Raw genomic sequence first — 22106 nt, forward strand, 5'->3', positions numbered from 1 at the left:
GCTTGTGTTTGTACATAGTATCACTACTTATGGAAAGAACATGAGCCATATGATATTTACTTGGATTAAAGTAATACTTTTTGGTTTTTAGGTAGCTGTAAAATCGTGATGTTATGGTTACCATGTAGTTAACGTATACATGTAGAATCCCCGTCCCTCCAAATTGTAAGTAGCGTTGGTAAATTGATTTTAAACTTTGAGTGTGTACATATCACTTAGCTGTACTCTGGTTTTATATTCCAAACCACACTCACCGTTCTGTGGTAATATTTACGATAATCCAGGCACTTTAAGGCTATTCTATTCCAAAAGTACTCTAAAGTCGGATGTGTGTAAAGTTGGACCAGCGAGGATACTTCAGAATGTGTATCGTTCACAGGTGTGTTTCACTTAATGAGGCAAGCATTACTAACTAGCTGACCGAAACTGGTCAATTTCACCTGAACAAGGACAAGGCAACGTCGCTGAATGACTTTCCCTAGTCATGCTAATTAACATTCAAGTGGGCGACGTCTACATTTATATGTGTTTCATGATTGAGTGCTCAGCGTCCGGAGAATAAAGCCCAAGAGTACACAAGGCCACACTCTACATAGAAAGTACATAGCTGTATCGGGTGTTTAACGTTGGTCGCTCAGGATTGTCCATGTGAAGTTTGCAGCCACCAAAATGGCGACCTCAACAAATATTCTTTTCGTGTTTTGTGTTTCTCTTCTTTTCTGCCTCAAGGACTTCGTACTTGCTTATCCCAGTGGTGCACCGTTAGCAGCTTGCGTGGATATGACACCGGGACACGTCGGCCTTTCTCCACAGACATCGGATCCAGATCACGAACTTATAGTGGACCCCTCGAATTATTTACCTGAGCAATTAGTTTTCGGTAAGTAAATATGTCTGGATAAATTGAATATCCTATTAGCCAGTGGTTAAGAGGTCTATATGATTGTGTCGTTAGTTTGCCTGATTACTTCATGTTTAGTTTTCTTAATTAGTAAGACGTTACTGCATTATAGCTACGATAATGATATACAGATACGCTTATACTATATATATATATACATGTAGTATTGAGTTTAATAAATTAACTTTCAATTTTTACCACGTACACAAACTAAATATCGAAGTTAGATATAATTTCTATGTGAAAAGAACAACACCCCTACACATAAATAATGGATCTGTTAGAGAAAGGTCACATGAAACCGACCAGAACAGCTTAGTTGCAACTTGGAAGACTTTTGAGCCAAATCCAGGCAATTCTTCCAAGTGACAATTTGAGCATTTGGAAATATGACTCTCATTACATCATTGTCAAAATTAAGTCCACAAGTTTTGCTTATTTTAGACCTGGCTACAACTCAGGGTAGGGAAATCAACAATTGATCCTGTTCCATGACCGAATGTGAAACACCTTTAAGCATAGTACTATAGAGTGTGTTGACGGTCATGAAAATTACTCTCTATTGTAGTAGTATTGTTCATTTTGACCCTCGGAATCGACAACTGCAACCTTCCCCTACTTATCGTTCAAAAATCACCCGAAGGCGTATATATCAGTAGCAATTATATTCAATAATAACTCGAGACATGAAAAAAAAAGGAGAGTGGAGTTTTTCCTATTTTTAAAAAGAAAGCGCAAGTGTTTTACATACTTGTTGAAAAACGCACCCATACTAAGCTTTTAGATAGTAAAAGTTATTGATGAATTAAGTTGACACGAATATGCCATGACAAACACAACGAATGATAAAGTGCTTTTTGATCGACAATAGCCGCTGACATTCAGTCATGTGACCTTGAAGAAAGCCGAAATTCCACCATTGACGACTTCACACCTCGCTCAAACCGACGTCGTGGGAGGGTCGCCACGATTCATCGCTCTAAGAACACTACAAATGCACAAATCATGATAATGAATGACAGATTAAACCTACCCACATATGGGGTGACAAAAAAAACTAGAAGGTGACACGTTTTACATGTAAAAGTATAGTAGTTCAGTTTGAAATCTGCGACACAAACGTTAATCATTCTTCTGCTTGTCTTCTTCATGTTGGCACAACTCTACGTAACACATACCTGTACAATATCATTTATCCATTAAGTAACCACTTTATGTTGCCTACTCAAACACCAATTGACCTATTTCAACTCGATTGATGACATCAACATAATGCTTAAAAACAAAATCCATTATATTTACGATTTTTCCCTTTAGCATTTTGATGCGAACCCCCAGCCCCAGTTGTATAATTTCATGGCCTTTTCCCGTATACAAAGTGTCAATAGATATAAAATTGTCCATAAATCATTGTGGCTTTATTCAATCAATCAACAGATTGAAACATTTTGAATTGGATGTCAAAGAATTGTAAAATGTATGCATATTTAAAGTACCGGTGTCTGACTTCAAGTTTGCGTTACTGGTTGTGGGGGTGGGGGCGTTGGTGGCGGTGGGGGTGGCGGCTTTTAATAAACCATTTCAATACACGCATATTTTATTTCAAACTCATAGGAGATTTTGTAGCAATCACATTCTAGAAAGCGAGCTGAAAACATTAGCGTTCACATCATCATATAGCATTACATTTTTCTGTTTCAATAAGTGGGGAAAGGAGAACGAAAATTCACATTAATTTTCCACCTGTAGCTTCCATTATATTGCATTTATGTTGGCCTCTGTCCTCTTCGAAGGGTAACATCAACTTGGAATTGACGGCAGTCTTAGTTCGTGCATAGAAGTCTATGGTTCGTGTATACATGTAGTCCCTGTGTATTGTTGTAACAGTACGGTGTTTAGCTTGGCTTTCAATGACTGTGTATTGTGTCCCTGGACTCTATATTTGTCTTTCAATTTACATCGACAGAAGTCTTTTCTTTCGGCCACGTCTTGTCAATTTACTGTCATCTCCTTTGCCAAACTCAGATGACTTCATTGAGATCACACAGAGTACTTTTCTGTACATTTCTTACAAACCAAACGAATGTTTGTTTGGTTAGGAATACCTAGAGAGAGACCATTGTGTTTACATGTTTTAATACACGATGTAAAGGGAATCACAAACGGTGTACTAATTAACTGAGTCACCCTTTCTGCACGTACCCGTTATATTTACTGAACAATTGTCAGTATCACAACGTTAGCCATTTGCTTGTTTATTGTTTTCTTTTTCCACGAGGCGAGAAAATGATGGCAATTCGGGAAATACACACAGACAATTAATAAATTGACAAATTATGCAGAGAAGTAGCAGAGAGAGAGATAACATATATATATTATATATATATATAGAGAGAGAGAGCGAGAGAGATGTGTATTGAGTCTAGACTAGACCCTCCCCCCCTCTCTCTCTCTCTCTCTCTCTCTCTCTCTCTCTCTCTCTCTCTCTCTCTCTCTCTCTCTCTCTCTCTCTCTCTCTCTCTCTCTCCCTCCCACAAACTATTTAAGTAGAACGTATTGTACAACCAAATCACAAAGGCAACTTACTCACTTACTCATAGGATACCCACTCATGGTATTTCTGAATGCTTTTGTCAGATAATAAATATCTAGCCGACAATTGCAAGTAGCACTAATGAATTTCACCGTGTACGGGTACACCCAAGTTGACCCAATACATTACAACAACAGCAAGGGAAACCATGCGTTAAACGTTGACCTTATCCAAGTTCTAACTGACCCACCCATGGCCAGAAAGCAGCTTCTTATCGAAGTTCAGATTCTCTGTCACGGTATGGGTATTAAAAGTACCTGGAATCGACGCTAGCTATTAATTCATTACTGTCCTCTACCGACAAAAGCCACATTTCATGAATTCTAGACTATTAAAGTTTAAAGACTCGATCAAAGTATTTTTGCAATTAAATAATTTGTTGTGTGCATGACTTCTGCTGTACTAGTTCTTAAAGTGTAGTTTGTAGAGTGTTGCATACTACAATTTGGTGATAATTCGGAGGCATGAGTTAAAATAGTTTGAAATTCTTCATATTTCGAATATAATTTTCAGGACTATCTACATGTAAATGAAAGTATATAGAAAAGCCATCTTTACTAAGCCAGCCTCTTTACTGTATTACTATTAGTATAGTCTAGATTAAATAGTTTGAGTGGGGAGGGGTTCATTTGACTTGTATGGTAGCCTTTTAGATTATATGCATGTAATCATTAATTTGGGGTGGTACCCATAACTCTTCAGAGAGAGAGAGTTGTAGGTAATGACCCAAATCAGCTACAAACATAGATATCTAGCTAGGCTATGTCTATAGTTGATTGTGAAACACTTTTATTGGTACTCGAGTAGGATACATTCTTTAACTTAACCTACCACACCTATACTAGTCACTATTGGCTCAGCCATTATAACTATTCGTCTCTTGAGAGTGTACGGAATGTAACGACTGTTTCCGAAATATATCACGTATAGAGCGATATCATTGTTGTCACTATATGTTTAACTGGGAATGAGAAAAAACTAAAGACTATAAAAGACACAAATGTGGGCGAATATTTTAAAGAAATTTTTGTAACCTAGTTATCCGTTTCCTTCATAAAAGAATAGTGAGTACTAATAAAATGAACCCTTTTGTGATCATTCTGGACACACAATACCAAATTACCAGCCAGAAAACTACTGGATTGGCAATGGTTTGTGAGTTCCTTAGTAGACAGGTCAAAACATACCGATTCTTGTCGTTAAAACCAAAATAGCAACGTGCAACCCTTGCTTAACCTTAACACCCCATGGTACTCTAGGGACAGAGGTGTGTGATAAACAATAGAATGCCTTCAGGTGGTCAGTAAATGGGTAAATAAATCAACGACTGCAAGATATATATTAGTGAGAATTGTCGTTAACAATCGTCATAGTCTCTGCTCGTACACTAAAAAAATACATCATTTATTTGTAGGTGTGAATGTTCATCTCGGAATGTTGAATGTTCATCTCGGAGTTGCTTAGTCGTTAGTTCCGTCTTTGAAGAACCATGTTGTCTAATCAATGGCGAGAAGCTAACCCAATGACCTCTCCCCCCTTAGGACAACGACATTCCTTATTTATCTCTCAGATCTCATGGCCTGACTGCCCCTCCGCTATTCCCTTTTCGCTACGACAAGGAAAGAATCAACGACTTGGAGTTCGTTCCCTTCTTCTGAGGAGATATGTATACCACAATACAATAAATTGCATCATGGAAGATTTTCTCTCTGTGATCGACAGACAAAATATTTGTAAACTAGTGAATGAATGAATAAGTAAACAAAACTAAATAAATAAATAAATAAATAAACAAAACATTAAATGATTCACCTTACCTAATCATATATTGTTTTGAAATTTACACACAAAACATGGGTATCACATATTGATTGTCCGTTTCAAGAATCGTGATTGAGGAGAGCTTTACAACAACAATAGTAATAACAATCTGAATATGATCACAGGTAGGTAGGTAGGTAGGTAGGTAGCTTAGGGTAGGGTAGGGAAGGTAGGTAGGGTATGGTAGGTATGTAGGGTAGGGTAGGTAGGTAGATAGGTAGGTAGGTAGGGTAGGGTAGGTAGGTAGGGTAGGGTAGGTAGGTAGGTAGGTAGCTTAGGGTAGGGTAGGGGAGGTAGGTAGGGTATGGTAGGTATGTAGGGTAGGTAGATAGGTAGGTGGGTAGGGTAGGTAGGTAGGGTAGGGTAGGTAGATAGGTAGGTAGGTAGGGTAGGGTAGGGAAGGTAGGTAGGGTATGGTAGGTATGTAGGGTAGGGTAGGTAGGTAGGTAGATAGGTAGGTAGGTAGGGTATGGTAGGTATGTAGGGTAGGGTAGGTAGATAGATAGGTAGGTAGGTAGGGTAGGGTAGGGTAGGTAGGTAGGGTAGGTAGGTAGGTAGGTGTGGGGTGGCTATATAGATGGATGGATGTGTTTACATACGGCCGGATATATTTAATTTGTCAATGCTTAGATTTAAAATTACTGCATTTAACTAGTGCAGTAAAAATGAATAACTTTTAAGTCTTGTCATCTCTGAACTTTACTACTCGAATCGGTATGTTATGCTTGTTTTGTGTCGTGATCTAATTATCTCAATGCTGACAGGAATACTCAAGGAGACTCTAAATTTACAGCAGATTTTTTTAGCACTGCTTTTGAGTCACAGTCTGGCATGTACCAATGTAACCGTAGTCACTAATTGGATTTATACAGGTCAGCTGTATGATTAATACCTAGAAGAAACATACGGTTTCTTGATTTTGAATAAAATTGACAAAGAAGCATTTTAGTTAGAAATACACAGACCAATAATGGGTTGAAGAACGTTTACAATAATGATCAATAAATTGTTAGCCATGCACTGTACTTTCCATTGAAAGTACACATGTATTATATGACAGTAATTTCAAATGCTGGTCACACTAGCAAACTTTGTAACTTTAGGATGGGCATAGTACTAAACAATGGGCTTTTGAAATTTACAGGTCAAACAAAATGGAAAGCAACGAAGCGGTTTACTGGAACTCAGAGTAATTATTTTCTTTTTAGGACTGCTGTTTTCACAGTTATTCATAGCGGAATGACATTACTGGTACATTCACGTTTTAGCCATTCATTAGTATAGGGCAAGGTACCAACGTCTATGGGTTAACGCATAGAAGAAAAGATTGAAGAACATTGTGTCAGTTCGTGAGTAAGGACGCAACACCGTTTTGTCATCAGTTTCTTATACAAAAACATGTTCAACATTGTTAAAACTGACACAGGTCGTCTGCTCGTCTTTAGAAGTTATCGACACCACAATATATCATGCTTTATTCACTGAATGGACATGTACTTTTTATTTTGTTACAGTTCAAATCGATGGACCGGTATTCGGGGGACTCTTACTTCAGGCTCGCCCTGTTGGCCAAACAACACCGGTGGGTACATGGACGGACATGCCTACAGCGACTAAAACAATCGACTGTAGCGGGCCTGGAGATTCAGTTACACATTCTAATGCCAATATTGGTAAACGATACCCTTTATTTACGTGGGTAGCTCCGTCAGACTGGGTCGGTGATATACAATTTATGTAAGTTGTAGAATAGATACATACGGTAATATTATCTTTTATATATTTTAATATTTTATTAGTTTTGCAAATATTGAATGCATTTTAGTCTTTTCCAATTTCTGGGTGTCTGTAAATGGGATAATCCTGTAGACATCTCAATATTATTAAATAAATAATAAATACGTTATCTGTAAAATAACTCAAAGAGTCACTACATTTTGACAATACAATATAATACAATAGAATACAATCAATCAATCTATCAATCAGGTCGAGCTATAGCTCAGGCACTTTTGACATTTTTTCTGCATTGCTCTTTTTTCCTTAATACGGATTGACAGCATCAAGAGAAAGCAGATTTGAAAAGTAGATTTTGGGGTTATAATGATTGATGGATTGTCAAAAGCAATAAATAACACACACACACACACACACATACACACATATATATATATATATATATATATATATATATATATATATATATATATATATATATATATATATATATATACATATATATATATATATATATATATATATATATATATATATATATATATATATATATATATATATATATATAAGATGTACAACACACGTGCACTCAACCAACACTGTATGGTCTTAGTAAAACTCAACTCAAAGGGTTCTGACTAACGTTCGCCCTGAGCATCATCAGATCAGTTATATAATACATATATTATATACACACAATCCTTTGAGGACATTGCTCATTGCAATATGCAGAGCTACAAAGATTATGAGCGAGGCACTAAGGAGCAGCGACACTGAGTGACAATCGTTGCCGGAGTCGTTGCGTGATGATCGAAATAACAGTAGCAACTCCCTCAGGCTCGCCTTCTGTATTCCCCCCCCCCCCATATATATATTCGTGTGAGTGACATTTTATTTCAATATTAGCAGTTTGTAAATACCATTGCAAGCTATTTCACTTCGAATCTTCTTCCTATATTTGACTAAGTTCTAACAGTTTTCCTGTGATAGACCAATTCCTTACTGTTAAATTCTCTATGAATTCGAACTCACTTTTTTAAGTATGAGTAAAACATACAAAATACCACGGCACGTATGCATGGTTTATAAGCTGTGTTGACAAGGTAAACCATTCATACCAGCTCTAACCTAGTCTGTAAGATAGGATGTGTTGTGTGGTCCTATAGAAGATTCACTAGGACTGATCATCGACATGGCATTGAGATACTACTGGAAGCCACTATTGAAATTATACCACACAGCTGAAGCAAAATACTAATATTGAACTTACCACTATTTACTCAGTGGTTCAACAAAGTCAAGTGCTTCAAGTTTCACACGCTCTTGTCAATTGTTTATGACAACGATATAACTTTTTGAGACAGTCCATTCCAAACAAACACGTTTCAGAATGCTGTTATTTTAGAACATTTTCTACCAGAATTTGTTGTCTCTAAAGAAATATTGTGAAACTGCCATTTGTATATTTGAAGACATATAGGCATTCACTTACGTTATACAACGAATCATGTGCATGTATCTAGTATTTACAACCAAGACGACTATTTGTTGAAGTACACACAATAGTCATTTGATAGTTTGCATACTATCACGATTTAGTTTTGGGTTAATTCCAATTTGAATTGAATTTCAAAAAGCCGATATACTCCACTAAGCCTCTTTGAATTAAATAAAAGTCTTCTGTTGTAAAAAGGGATCTCTTAATCCTGTGTTTTCACAACTTTAAGCTTATCGAATTACATTTTATAACAACAATTCGACACAGAGTAAAGAGAGTTCTATCTGTATGGACTTCACGTATCATAGTGTCCATACTTGCCAACATCAATAACCTTATACGAAGTCCTTCAACGCAGCACTTGCATTTTCGTCAAGAATCTACACCTCCTACATTATGAATGTTTGGAATCCAGTCCAAATGTGTGTAGTGTGTTTATCCTATCCTAAGACTAGACAGTGTAACTCAGCGTTCATAGACAATGGTCCTTCAAATTCCTCCTACCTACCTACCTACCTACCTACCTACCCACCTACCTACCTACCTGTATGTTTAATCCATTCGTGTGTTTTGAAGAATTCTTTCTAAATCTATTTGAAAAAGGTGATTGTGTTCTCATAGCCTACTCGGGTGTTCTCATAGCAACCATAGAGATATCATTCTATTTGTCGACTCACGATGTAATTGAAATTCCATGATGATGCAACGTGTCTATGATAGGATGTATGTATGTATGTATGTATGTATGTATGTATGTATGTATGTATGTATGTATGTATGTATGTATGTATGTATGTATGTATGTATGTATGTATGTGTGTGTGTGTGTGTGTATGTATGTATGTATGTATGTGTGTATGTGTGTATGTGTGTATGTGTGTATGTGTGTGTGTATGTATGTATGTATGTATGTATGTATGTATGTATGTATGTATGTGTGTATGTGTGTATGTATGTGTGTGTGTATGTATGTATGTATGTATGTATGTATGTATGTATGTATGTATGTGTGTATGTGTGTATGTGTGTGTGTGTATGTATGTATGTATGTATGCATGTATGTATGTACGTATGTATGTATGTATGTATGTATGTATGTATGTATGTATGTATGTATGTATGTATGTATGTATGTATGTATGTATGTATGTATGTATGTATGTATGTATGTATGTATGTATGTATGTATGTATGTATGTATGTGTGTGTGTGTGTGTGTGTGATATGGGTGGGTGGAGATGAGTTGGAAAGGGGGGGGGTTGTGAAATAGATAGTGTCCGTATCCTCTCCGCCTGGAGCCAGCAATGTACATATGTCGGTATACAATACCTGGTCGCGAGCGATTAATCTCGATTGCAGAGCTTATGGTTGGCTAAGCGTAAGCTATGCAATGAGTATGTCAAGCCATAATACTCTTTTGTACATACAGTATTTGACCTTGACTTTGCTTTTAGAGTTGGATTACATCTTAGAAGAGCGATTTATGACTATCTTGGAGAATTTCTCCTGATAGAAATCTCCTAATATTTGCCTTAAAAATGGCAATATTTGAAAATTGGACTTCAACATACTTTTTCTATTTACCACCTTTAAAGTAACCCCTTTGCGTCTCCTCCTTAACCACACAGTGCATCACCCACTTATCCCGGTAATCATGTGACACAATCGAATAAGCTATTTGTCCTTGGTCAGTTCTACGAAATAATAGTGCAATCATCTCCCAGGACGATGCAGTGAGAGTTTGACCTTCGTGACCTTACTGCATAACAAACTCTTTGTATCTTTAACAAATCACTATAGCATTGTGCACTGTTCAGTGAGGAAATGCGTTATGTCAAGTAATGGGGGTTATTCTGAAGGCTACAAAAGGAATGAAAAGACACTCTGCAACCAAAACATAACCCCTCCTGTATTTCACAATAATCCAGTTGGTTACACACATGTACGGTAGTCGGTTAGGGACCATCGTGTATTGTGTACTAAAATTATCGCTTTGCGGTTTACGTCACGGTACATATTAGATTAGAGCCAAGGGATGTATTGACCATTGTATTGTAAGGAAACTAGCCAAACAACTGCTCAGATAGCTAGATGGCTATATAGATAAATCGATAGATAGATAGATAGATAGATAGATAGATAGATAGATAGATAGATAGATGGATAAATCGATAGCTAGATAGATAGATAAATCGATAAACAGATAGATAGATAGATAGATAGATAGATAGATAGATAGATAGGTAATCAATATATATATATATATATATATATATATATAGATAGATAGATAGATAGATAAATCGATAGATCGATAGATATATAATACACTAGCACTCTTCTTACTCACTGTTAGCCTTCTTAAGCATTAATTTATTGAACATCAAGTCCCAAGACTCCTGTATCACGTCAAAAGAAGTATTCTCTTATCGCATCACCTTCAAACAAAGTAACAAACACATATATACTATTGAAGTCTTTGCAATGGTTCCTCAAAATTACAATGATGGGGACATTCGAGCGCAATGTGAATCCCTCGAGGAAGCCCATTGTCTGAGAAACTCATATTTAAAAAAAAATTAAGTATTTTTTTAACAATTTAGGACAAGAAACATGTCACTTTTCAATTTTTTTCTCACCAGTCTGGATGAACCGTTAGAATGGCCTCAAGTTATACTTAGAGAATCACTTACATCGTATATCTGTTCTTTTACTACAGATCAACAATCGCATCGAATCATGACGTGTATTGGGTGAATGTGACGTCTGACGTCATCTCTGAAAATAGAGGAACACAATCACCACCACTGCCATCCTTACCACCACCAATACCTACTACGTCGAGATCACCGAGCACAGTACAGCCAGGTAACGTGGTGATCTTATTTTTCGATGAAGTGATACACATTTAAATGTTATGATTGATTGATTGATTGATTGATTGATTGATTGATTGATTGATTGATTGATTGATCGATCGATTGATTGGTTACTTGATTGATTGATTGATTGATTGATTGATTGATTGATTGATTGATTGATTGAATTAATTAATTAAATGAAATAAAAATAAAGAAATATGATAATCGCTGAAAGTAACTAAAATCAAAACTACAATGTAACGAGAACCATAGTTCCTAAGTAATCAATGTCTGGGTATAGGACAGAGCATATAGACAAATAAAATGTCTACAACTTATATAGCAAGAAGACATACATGTAATGTCCTTATAATTATGGTATATAGAAAGTATCTGCATCTAACAAGGGAAGAGAATGATAGGGAGAAGGCATCCTAATGTTTGGCATGAAATTACTGATGCAAGTCAAAAGGAGACAGAAAGATCATGGAGAAGGTCTCTACGTCTAAAATAGAAAGTTGTAAAACTGCTGTGTTTTGTGTGTACCCCATTAGCTTATTTAGTAAGCTTTGATGTCAGTCAGGAAAATGTGCAACAGGTGGCAAGCACTTGTAAACGTGGACCCCATTGTACCCAGTGTTGAAACAGGTGGAAACCGGAGTAGGGTCATGCAAACTGAACATCAACCTCCTTACATACATAGCTGGTTAAGGTTTAACCAAACCCACCAGGTACCGGGTTGGTTCAAAACGGTAATTGCAATCGGTTGAGAGTTCTCAGGTTTTTGATAAAATTGTCTGTCAATAATTTAATCGACTGTTAAGTTAAAATGATATTTTGGCACTTGCTAGTCCCTTACTGGCTCGATACCAATCACGTTTAATACTGAGACTCGTGTCATTTGTTCAAATCACCGATTATTAGTCGTTACGTTCTCCATGTGTTCTACCGAGAGTTTATAGGGTATGAACTCACATCATATCATTTCAACAAACAAAGGAAAATAATCTCTATAACGAAAGATTATTTTTCATATGCAAATTGACCGATATGTTTAAGAAATTTCTTGTTTGATAGAACGTTGGTCTTTTACAATTTTTCCAATGAGTCAGTGTGACGTCATGTACCCAAGTTTCTTCTCATCAATTTAGGAAATGTGACTGCACATGGCTTTCAACATTTTGTTAACAAGTATCACTGTAAGAATGTAAATTGTCATACAGAGGTCAGACTCTTGAGATCTCTGTTATGACAGTTGGAAAGGAAGACCAATATATGCATGTAAAAACACTACGAAATTTTTAGAAAATGTCGCCAATAATTGTGACGTCAATGGTTTTTATCTACATTATTCAAGGACTTACTTGTGGTGACAGACCGTGCCGAAATGGTGCATCATGTTTTACGTCTAGTGACGATGTTATGATTTGCATCTGTCTACCAGGTTACCAAGGACGATTTTGTGAGATTAGTAAGCTGAAGTGTTTTTATCATCATTATCGTCGTCATCATCATCTTCATAACCGCCACCTCCACCTCTACAACATTCTACGATTCTTTTTTTCCGTCGTATATATTATAAAGTACACATTACTTTCCATGTGACAAGCCATCCTTCTGGAATATAACGGTGTACACGCTATCTACATAATGCTAATAGGTTTGCTACAAAATATATAAATATTAACCGATACCTGCATGTATATGGTTGAGAGCATCCCATGGCTGGGATACGTTGCAATGCCTGAAAAATAGCAACATCGCTGTCATTGGTTAGTAGGTGGTAATCATTGTTGGTGACAATCGCTGCAGTATAAATGTCACATCCTAAGCTTCGGGTTTGAACTTGGTACTCTCGAACTAACATTTGGTGTAATTTATAGTAATAATGAACTCTTTTCATGTCCGTTACTCTGACATCAATATTAACACTCTACTCGTGGTACACGTGATATGAAAGCTACATAATTTGTAACTGGACGCCATCTTTGCCTGAAGTCAGTGTACAAAACGCGCTAACATACACACTGAAATACTTTGAAGTAAATTCAATCCAACAAGGTGTGATTGTAAATTGTTATGAATGAACAAAGAGGTTTCGTAACATAGATCATGGTGTTTTCCAATTTATTGGTATACAATAAATTATAGCATGGTGTTTGTATCATATCAGCATTCGTAGTGCGAGTTCCACCAGCTGGTATAATTCATGATTTGACATATATATAATCTCAGTAGTTGAATGTCTGTTAAACAGCAGTAACCAACAAAAACTAAATAAAGTAATAAACTGACTCCTTATCAATATTAAGTCTTACCACAAATATAAAAGTATGTTATACGTCGAAACTTTTCAAGAAAACTGGCATTATAGTACTGTTTTGTTGCAATGTTTTAAATTTCATTGTAGTTATAGCCATTGTAATGTTTACCACCAGATATCGATAATTGTGTGACCCACGTCTGCCAAAATGGTGCAACTTGTGTCGATGAACTAAATGGGTATACTTGTGCATGTGTTGTTGGCTTCACGGGAGACTACTGTGATACAGGTAATGGTCAATATTTTTTTCAAACTTATTTGTTTGTTTTTGTTGTTATGTCAAGTATGTGTCATGCACGTTATTCGCAATCACACATGTACAAAAAGTTTGACGTTCACTGTCGGCATTCTAGAACATGTTACTGCCTCTTTCTTATCTTTCTTGGGCGCTCGACGTGAAATACTACACACCAATAAATAGGCTTTACCTCATTAGCTTTAATACAGCCCTTATCACTGTTGATGCATATGAACTCTGAGGTGGAGCCAAATTTGATTAGCGAAAAGCTATTTTTTTACTCCAAATTGCCAATATGTTTATTTATTTCCTGTCATTATGTAATTGCCACTTACTTTAAATTGGCAATAAAATGAATGAATGAATGAATGAATGAATGAATGAATGAATGAATGAATGAAAATACTTTTAGGGACTGTATTATCAATAAATTTGAATCGATTGTTTTTTCTTGATTTTCCATCGCCAAAGTGATGTTTGTCACAAGGTGACATATATACTAAGTTTAACATATCAATAATGACTTTTTTCTCTAAATAACTCTAAACTCTACAGAAAATTTCCCCTTCTCGAAAATGTTATTTGTTATTAACACAAGATGTACAGTTTGTTATAAAATGCTCAGAACTAGAGGACACATATATATCTCGTTGAGGGACGCGTAAAAAGACGAAACAATGATTTTCATTGTCACTCACTATATACTGTCTCTACTCAGAAATCAATGAATGTGCAAGCAACCCATGTTTTAACGGCGCCACCTGTGTCGATATGGTGAATTATTACGAATGTCAATGTCTGGCTGGTTTCCTAGGCGACAACTGTGACACAGGTAATGCTCTTTTCATGATGTGTGAACTATTTACAAGTGTTACTTTCAAGTAGTTAGACCATTGAAATAGTTTGAATTACATAGAGTTGTGTTAAAAAGCCAGTCTGTAGACCAAAATATCATGATTGCACACATCAGTTTACAAAATAATGGAAAATCTCATAAATCATATTGGTAAACTGACAATAGTATTTATCAATCCACCAACCATCCAACCATCCAACCATTCAACCAACCAACCAACCAACCAACCAACCAACCAACCAACCAACCAACCAACCAACCAACCAACCAACCATTCAACCATTCAACCAACCAACCAACCAACCAACCAACCAACCAACCAACCAACCAACCAACCAACAAACCAACCAATCACCAACCAACCGACAAACGCAAAGACACACCTCCCTACACTTAATATACATCGTCCACTTTCTCTTGGCAGAAATCGACGAATGTGCCAGTAGTCCTTGTCAACATGACGGTACATGTGTCGATGCTGTAAATGGGTACTACTGCCAATGTGATCCTGATTTCAGAGGCACTAACTGTGAAATACAGCTAGGTAGAGCAAAACACTATTTATTGTTTATTCGAAGCGATAAAGACAAAGAAAATTTGTATAATCGAATTTAAAAATATTAGTACTCGTGAAACTTAGAAAGTAGAGAAATCAGTCCAATAGGACCGTTATGTCATCCGATTTATAATCCGTGAAAAGATTGTTTCTTTCATTGCCTGTTTAATTCTGTGTCCGTTTAACCGTTGTTTGCTAAATGGGAACATATTTTGTCACCGAATGATATTATATTATAAATTGTACAGAGAATTCTTGTTTTTTACTTTACGTAGTCTTTTATTGTGACTCCGATCCCTGTCAGTATGGTGGTACCTGTATTGAGTTATCCGATTCTTACAGTTGTAACTGTAACCCTGGTTACCTTGGCAACAATTGTGAGATAGGCAAGTCCGTTTCAGTTTTCGACCTTTTCATGTTTTTGTAAACAGTATTACTCTGTATTTCTGTCTGTCTTTTTAATGTATGTATGTATGTATGTATGTATGTATGTATGTATGTATGTATGTATGTATGTATGTATGTATGTATGTATGTATGTATGTATGTATGTATGTATATGTGTGTGTGTGTGTATGTATGTATGTATGTATGTATGTATGTATGTGTGTATGTATGTATGTATGTATGTATGTATGTGTATGTATCTGTGTATGTGTGTGTGTCTCTACTCTAATCCATGTGTTAGTACTAGGCATTCCTCTGTCTGTCTGTCTGTCTGTCTGTCTGTCTGTCTGTCTGTCTGTCTGTCTGTCTGTCCGTCCGTCCGTCCGTCCGTTCGTCCGTCCGTCCGTCCGTCCGTCTGTCTGTCTGTCTGTCTGTCTGTCTGTCTGTCTGTCTGTCTGTCTGTCTGTCTGTCTGTCCACAAAATATTTACCCATACTCACTCCCCCTGTCAGGGATGTGAATTATTACCATAATCCTGATGTCATTGTAACTATCCACAGGACCAGTAAACCCCTGTGCTCCGAATCCTTGTCAGAATGGAGGCACTTGTCTACGTGGAGTCGACGCTTACCTCTGTCGTTGTCAAGATGACTTTGAAGGTGTTGACTGTGAAATATCACTGATTACGACGACTGTTAGGATACCATCCACCACCACACAACAAGCGACATCAAAACCCGATCTTTTGACTACACCTGTACCTACCACAACCCCTGTAGTTACCACAACCCGTGTTATTACCACTCATCCAGCTACTACCACTCATCTAGTTGCTACCACGACTCCTGTTGCTACCACGACTCCTGTTGCTACCACGACTAATGTTGCTACCACGACTCCTGTTGCTACCATGACTCCAGTTGCTACCACGACTCCTGTTGCTACAACAAACCGTATTGTCACAACAGCCACTGAAAGCACAACGTCTACGTTTAATGCGACTACAGGACCATTTATGTGTGAGTAAACTTTTCAAATTTACTTTTCATTTGGAATCGTCTACTGCTTGATGATTAGTATGTCAAGATTACATCACATACTGAATCGCTACATACCATCACAGTTGTTGGTAATCAAAGTAAAACATAAAAATCAGCAGAAATGATTTGAATATGATTTGGATAACCTAGGGATATTTAACATTGGCGTCTTTCTTTCAATCCAAAGAAATACTGATGATGTATCATCTTACGCTTGACTTAATAATGTCCCTGTATTTGTATAAAATGAGTATCTGGTGTCATCGTCCTTGAGTCAGTTATGTAAAGACCATCATTAGTAACACAAGTCATTTCCGATAGATACTTACAAGATTGAAAGTGGTACTACAAGGCACTATCTCAGTTTAGACATGTACGTCCAGTATTGCTTTGGTGTCGTATATATCCTGCACATCACCCTTTGAAGAACAAATTGCAGTGAACCACTTTCCCGTTTAAACTTAGCTAATATAACTTACACACACAAAGAAACACTGAAGCTGAACGGCAAATTTCTAAATATTTGTTGAACGTGGCGAGAACACATTCAATGGTACACAACTAAGAATTTTAATCTCTTAGTTTACACAGAAAATAACATGTCTGTTTAATTTTATTTGCTTTCAATTCACGGTCTGCCATCTGTTTACAATAGTCTCTTTTGCAAATGAAACATAAAGTGTTTACTAGCAATATGAAGCCATTTATCCCGTGTACACGTCTAGAATACACCATTAGGTAAACTACAGATTATAAAATAAACATTACACACTCATCATTGTCATCTATGTCCCTGCAGAGTAGATGGACCAATTGAAACTAGAAACACGTATTTCATAAGCCTTGTAGTTTGTGAGAAAGGAAAAAATTCAAGAACTTGTCACGTAGTCGCCATAATTGTGTACTTGTGTCAAGCCTTTGTCTGACGGATGCCTTTGGAGTAGCAACTTTAAAGTTATTGAATATATATTCACAATGTTTATAGTACTGGATTAGTATTCACATCCATAACCAATATATGTATTTGTTGACATAATGAAATACTGGGTAAGGAAAGTGATGTTTCCATAGCTGTAATTACTTCTATACGTATTGGCCTCAGTGCGTTCTTCGTGTAATATCATGTATTTTACATCCGTCCATAACTGTAGTTCACACATTGAGATTTAGTCGACTCGATATTTAACAAGCAGTAACTTGTATAGTTATTGAATACATTCATGTTACATGCAAGCTTTCTGTTTACAATAAGCAGTAGTAAAATGAATTTCTACTAATTTCATGCACTGCCATATTTGTGACTTTTGGTCCTTGCAACCACCTGTTGAATACATGGACATCTTCAGAAGAGAGGGAGAGAGAACCGAGTACGCGTGCTCTGTATTGAGGGAACACAATTAGCCACAGTGAAGAGAGAGAGAGAGAGAGAGAGAGAGAGAGAGAGAGAGAGAGAGAGAGAGAGAGAGAGAGAGAGAGAGAGAGAGAGAGAGAGAGAGAGAGAGAGAGAGAGAGAGAGAGAGGGGGGGGGGGGGCGAAGACAGACAGAGACGGACAGACAAATAGACATTGTTAACGGTCCAGGGACAAAGAAAACTAGAGATGTGAATCAGGCCATTATTTACGACTGTTTGTTTACAAATGGTCCAGATTGTTGACATTTAGTGGCATGGCAAATAACGTTAATAACATTGTCGTTACGATAAACATTTATGAGTGCCAATCCCCATTCAGCCTTAAACAGTTATCACTTTGGCAAATATCAAAATTACGGCCATGTAGTCAAATGTCTGTACACGTACAATGAACTAGAACCCTCGCTTTGATGATAAATAAAGCAGTATTGCACCCGTTTCTTTACCAAATTGTTATGGAGGACGTCGAGCAAGTGAAAACTATACCACTCTTTTACTGCAATGAACGAACGAACGAAGGAATGAATGAATGAAAAGGACAATGCAACAGAGCTAACCATCCTAGTATATAACTTAAAGTTAGCTGATTCAGAATACTATAGGTTGGAAATGGATGTCTTAATTATTTCCACTATTTACGGATGTTTTACCACATAGAAACAAATGAAAGTGTTTTCCTATGGATGACTACGTATGCCATATCTCAGATGTCATGAAGATTCTTTACGGAGTTCACAAAAAGGGGTGGAATTGTAAGCCTTCTTGTGTATGGCTGCTAAATAGCTCTCGTTGTCTGTTATCAAAATGGCAACGCAGCTCAAAAAATTACATGTAGTTGTACACCGGTTTCTACTCAGTACGCATGTGTGTTATGCATTAAATCTATTTTATTGCTCTTTTGTTGTTAACTAATGTCGGCGTTTTTACATAGAAACGAGAGTTGGTCAGCCTATGCCACAGAAAGCTGTTTGTTTCCCACAATGCAGTGCAGTATCTGTTTTGTGATGACGGCACACCCAGCGTGATTGTTATACATATATACATGTATATACATACATGCATACATCGTAAGCAGAGTGCGAGTGGTGGAGACATCTTTTCAATTTGCTTGACCCATGCGATATTGATTTAAGGAGAATAGTGCATACAGACAGGAAAAGGGGGAAGCGAGTCCCGAATTAACTCTCGCTGGAGGATTATGCTGTGCCTTTGATGCTCCGGGGTTATGTCCGAGGCTGTTACTCGCTACCGATGATCGATTTTACGCTATATATGTTGTGTACCCAGTGAAGAGCCTGATTCATACCGTAGTAGAACTGGGAATAACCCTGTTGTAACATATTTTTACTTGCTTGGTTATTTGACGCATCGACATTGTGTAGTCATTTCATCAATATGCTTCCAACGATGACCGTGATCCCATCGTTCGTAATGTGCCTTCTCTTTCTACCCGTATTATTTACACTTGTGTCAGCCGGTGAGTATTATCATATATAGCCATATTTTTATATCCCAGCCTTTCACTTTCCTGTTTTATCCCGGAATATGCATAATGTTCGTCAATCGCGCCGTTCGTACACTATTCCGTCAGAATTACAGTACTGTTGTTGCTACGCATATCACATTCACTTTCCATGGTTCTTTTCTCTGCCTACGTTTGGGTCTTGCTAAAGGGTCGATTCATTGCCCAGTACCTGAATACACATGCAGGCGCTTTTTTTCGATTGTTGTGTGTATGAACGGCAGTCCCCAGCGTCTGTCTAACTGATTGTTCCCAACCTTCGGTCTTTTGTTCTCCTTTCTTCGTGCTCTCATTAAATGGCATAATGAGGGTCAGACTAACATAATATTCACGGCTGATTTTGTCAATAAACTGCGGGTCCAACCTAATTGTAAGATTATGTGTACCTTCATATTATTGAATAACAGAAAGGATGGAATGTCCACTTTATTTTGCGTTGTTCCACTTGCGTTTAGAACATTTTCACCATACCTGCATATCATCGCAGATCCAACGAGAGAAACGTGTGTTGATGTACTTTTTTCTATTCGCAATTACACCAGATGATCATGAAAACAATTTTCTCTTTACGAGATCAGCAATTCCGGTTTCAAACTTGATAGAGTAATTTGTCTAAGTCGTTTTACAGTAACAGCAAACGTTGTTAAAATAACACAGAAATAATACCCATCCCGTTGTTTACCTAGCCTGTTCTGGTATTAGAACACAATTCAACGTTTCTTTGCAAATATGAATATACCCCCTCTATACACTTTACTTCATCCTAACACCTCGGGGAAAATAAATATTGAGAATAAATTACTAAATTTATGTATTGAATAAATATCCATAAGTCAAATGTGATTATATCACAAATTGTGCTAATAATATAAAAATTAATACTCACAATAGCAAATATGACGGTATGCAACGAACGCGCATTTAATTACATTAAAACTGGGTTTTTACGTTGAGTTCAAAATGGCGGCCTTTCAATACAACAGGAAATACGTACAGCAACAATACCGGTACATACATATTTTACAATGATCCGAACGAAACACACTTTCCATATCACTCCCAATTCAAACAGTGTGTATGATACGAAGCGTATACAAAGGCATATTACTGTCATCATATCAAAATATACGTGTAATATCATACACTTTTATTTCATCAATTGCATTGACCTGTAATTCTAAATATATTAATACAAGCCATGTTACCATGGTAACTAAATAAAATGAACTATATTGGTATATTATTTTATGTACATGGGTCAATAAATTTTGATCATTTTACATTTTATCACCTTGGCAACAAGGTTAGTAATTGAGAGATTACGCAGAACATGTTCAGTCAAGGACACTATCCTTAATATTGTCAATATCAAATAAACATAGATAAAAAGAAACATAAATTATTTATATCCATATACATATATACATATATACAGCTCAGTATATGTGAAAATATCTTTGCTGGAGTAAACATAAATGACATAATTAGACTTAATTTTAAAAGAAAAAGGATGTAATAAGTCGTTACTCAGAGTTTCACGCTTCGAGAGATCATCAGACGACTCTGAGTTACGACCTATTCTTTTGAATTAAGTCTATAATGCTCTGCTACTAATATAATTGCATCGAGCATTGTTCTCTCCGGAGAGACACTTACATTCATATGAATACATGACATAATTATATATATATATATATATATATATATATATATATATATATATATATATATATATATATATATATATATATATATATATATATATATATATATATATACCAAAACTATTGCGCTCTGCCACTGCGGTATAGAGCACTGTCTTAGCAGATTGACACTCACCGAGTTATATGAGAAACTAGGACGTCATAAGTCGTACCTCGGAGTTTCACGCTTTTGCGATCTTCAGATGACTAATTGAGTTTATCAAGGTATATATATATCGAAATGTCAGATTGTACTTATTGATCAGGACTGTTCTACCTCTGAACGCAAATAAATAAATTATATATACTAGTATATATATCATACATGATGTATTGTATCACCCCCGACAAAGCCTAGGAATGAACAAGAAAACGAAGCATAAAGTCCGTAATGTACAGACTGATGAACAAATTGAAAACATATGAGAATTATAAATATGAAGTTGTAAACCTATTTATGTCATTTTCATTGTCTGTATCAACAATTTATAACTGCTCAGAAATTGATTGCTTTTGTAGACTTTAATTTCTAAGTGAGTTTATTGTATATGAATTTCTGGTATCAGTTGTGAGAGTTTGCCACCAGAGAAGTAATACATTCAAAGAACATATTTTCAATGTAACGTCCCTTTTAAATAGTATTCGTGGTTTGTAAGTA

General features: G+C 36.4%; 1 protein-coding gene across 5 annotated transcripts in view; it reads left to right on the forward strand.

The window, feature by feature from the left end:
* Positions 1-339: 339 nt before the first annotated feature.
* Positions 340-22106, forward strand: part of LOC144435083 (uncharacterized) — a 73688-nt gene continuing 51921 nt past the window's right edge. For 2 of the 5 annotated variants that reach the window (XM_078123631.1, XM_078123632.1), the window contains exons 1-9: positions 340-880; positions 6830-7052; positions 11270-11418; positions 12769-12882; positions 13850-13963; positions 14691-14804; positions 15253-15372; positions 15660-15770; positions 16332-16790. In XM_078123631.1, coding sequence (XP_077979757.1) covers positions 670-880; positions 6830-7052; positions 11270-11418; positions 12769-12882; positions 13850-13963; positions 14691-14804; positions 15253-15372; positions 15660-15770; positions 16332-16790 — 1615 coding nt within the window. In that variant the 5' untranslated portion in view covers positions 340-669. Of the gene's footprint in view, positions 881-6829; positions 7053-11269; positions 11419-12768; positions 12883-13849; positions 13964-14690; positions 14805-15252; positions 15373-15659; positions 15771-16331; positions 16791-19293; positions 19701-22106 lie in introns of those variants that run through there. The other 3 variants (XM_078123634.1, XM_078123633.1, XM_078123635.1) reach the window with 3 other exon arrangements.

The sequence above is a fragment of the Glandiceps talaboti genome, chromosome 5, assembly GCF_964340395.1.
Source record: "Glandiceps talaboti chromosome 5, keGlaTala1.1, whole genome shotgun sequence".
NCBI classification, from domain to species: Eukaryota; Metazoa; Hemichordata; class Enteropneusta; family Spengelidae; genus Glandiceps; species Glandiceps talaboti.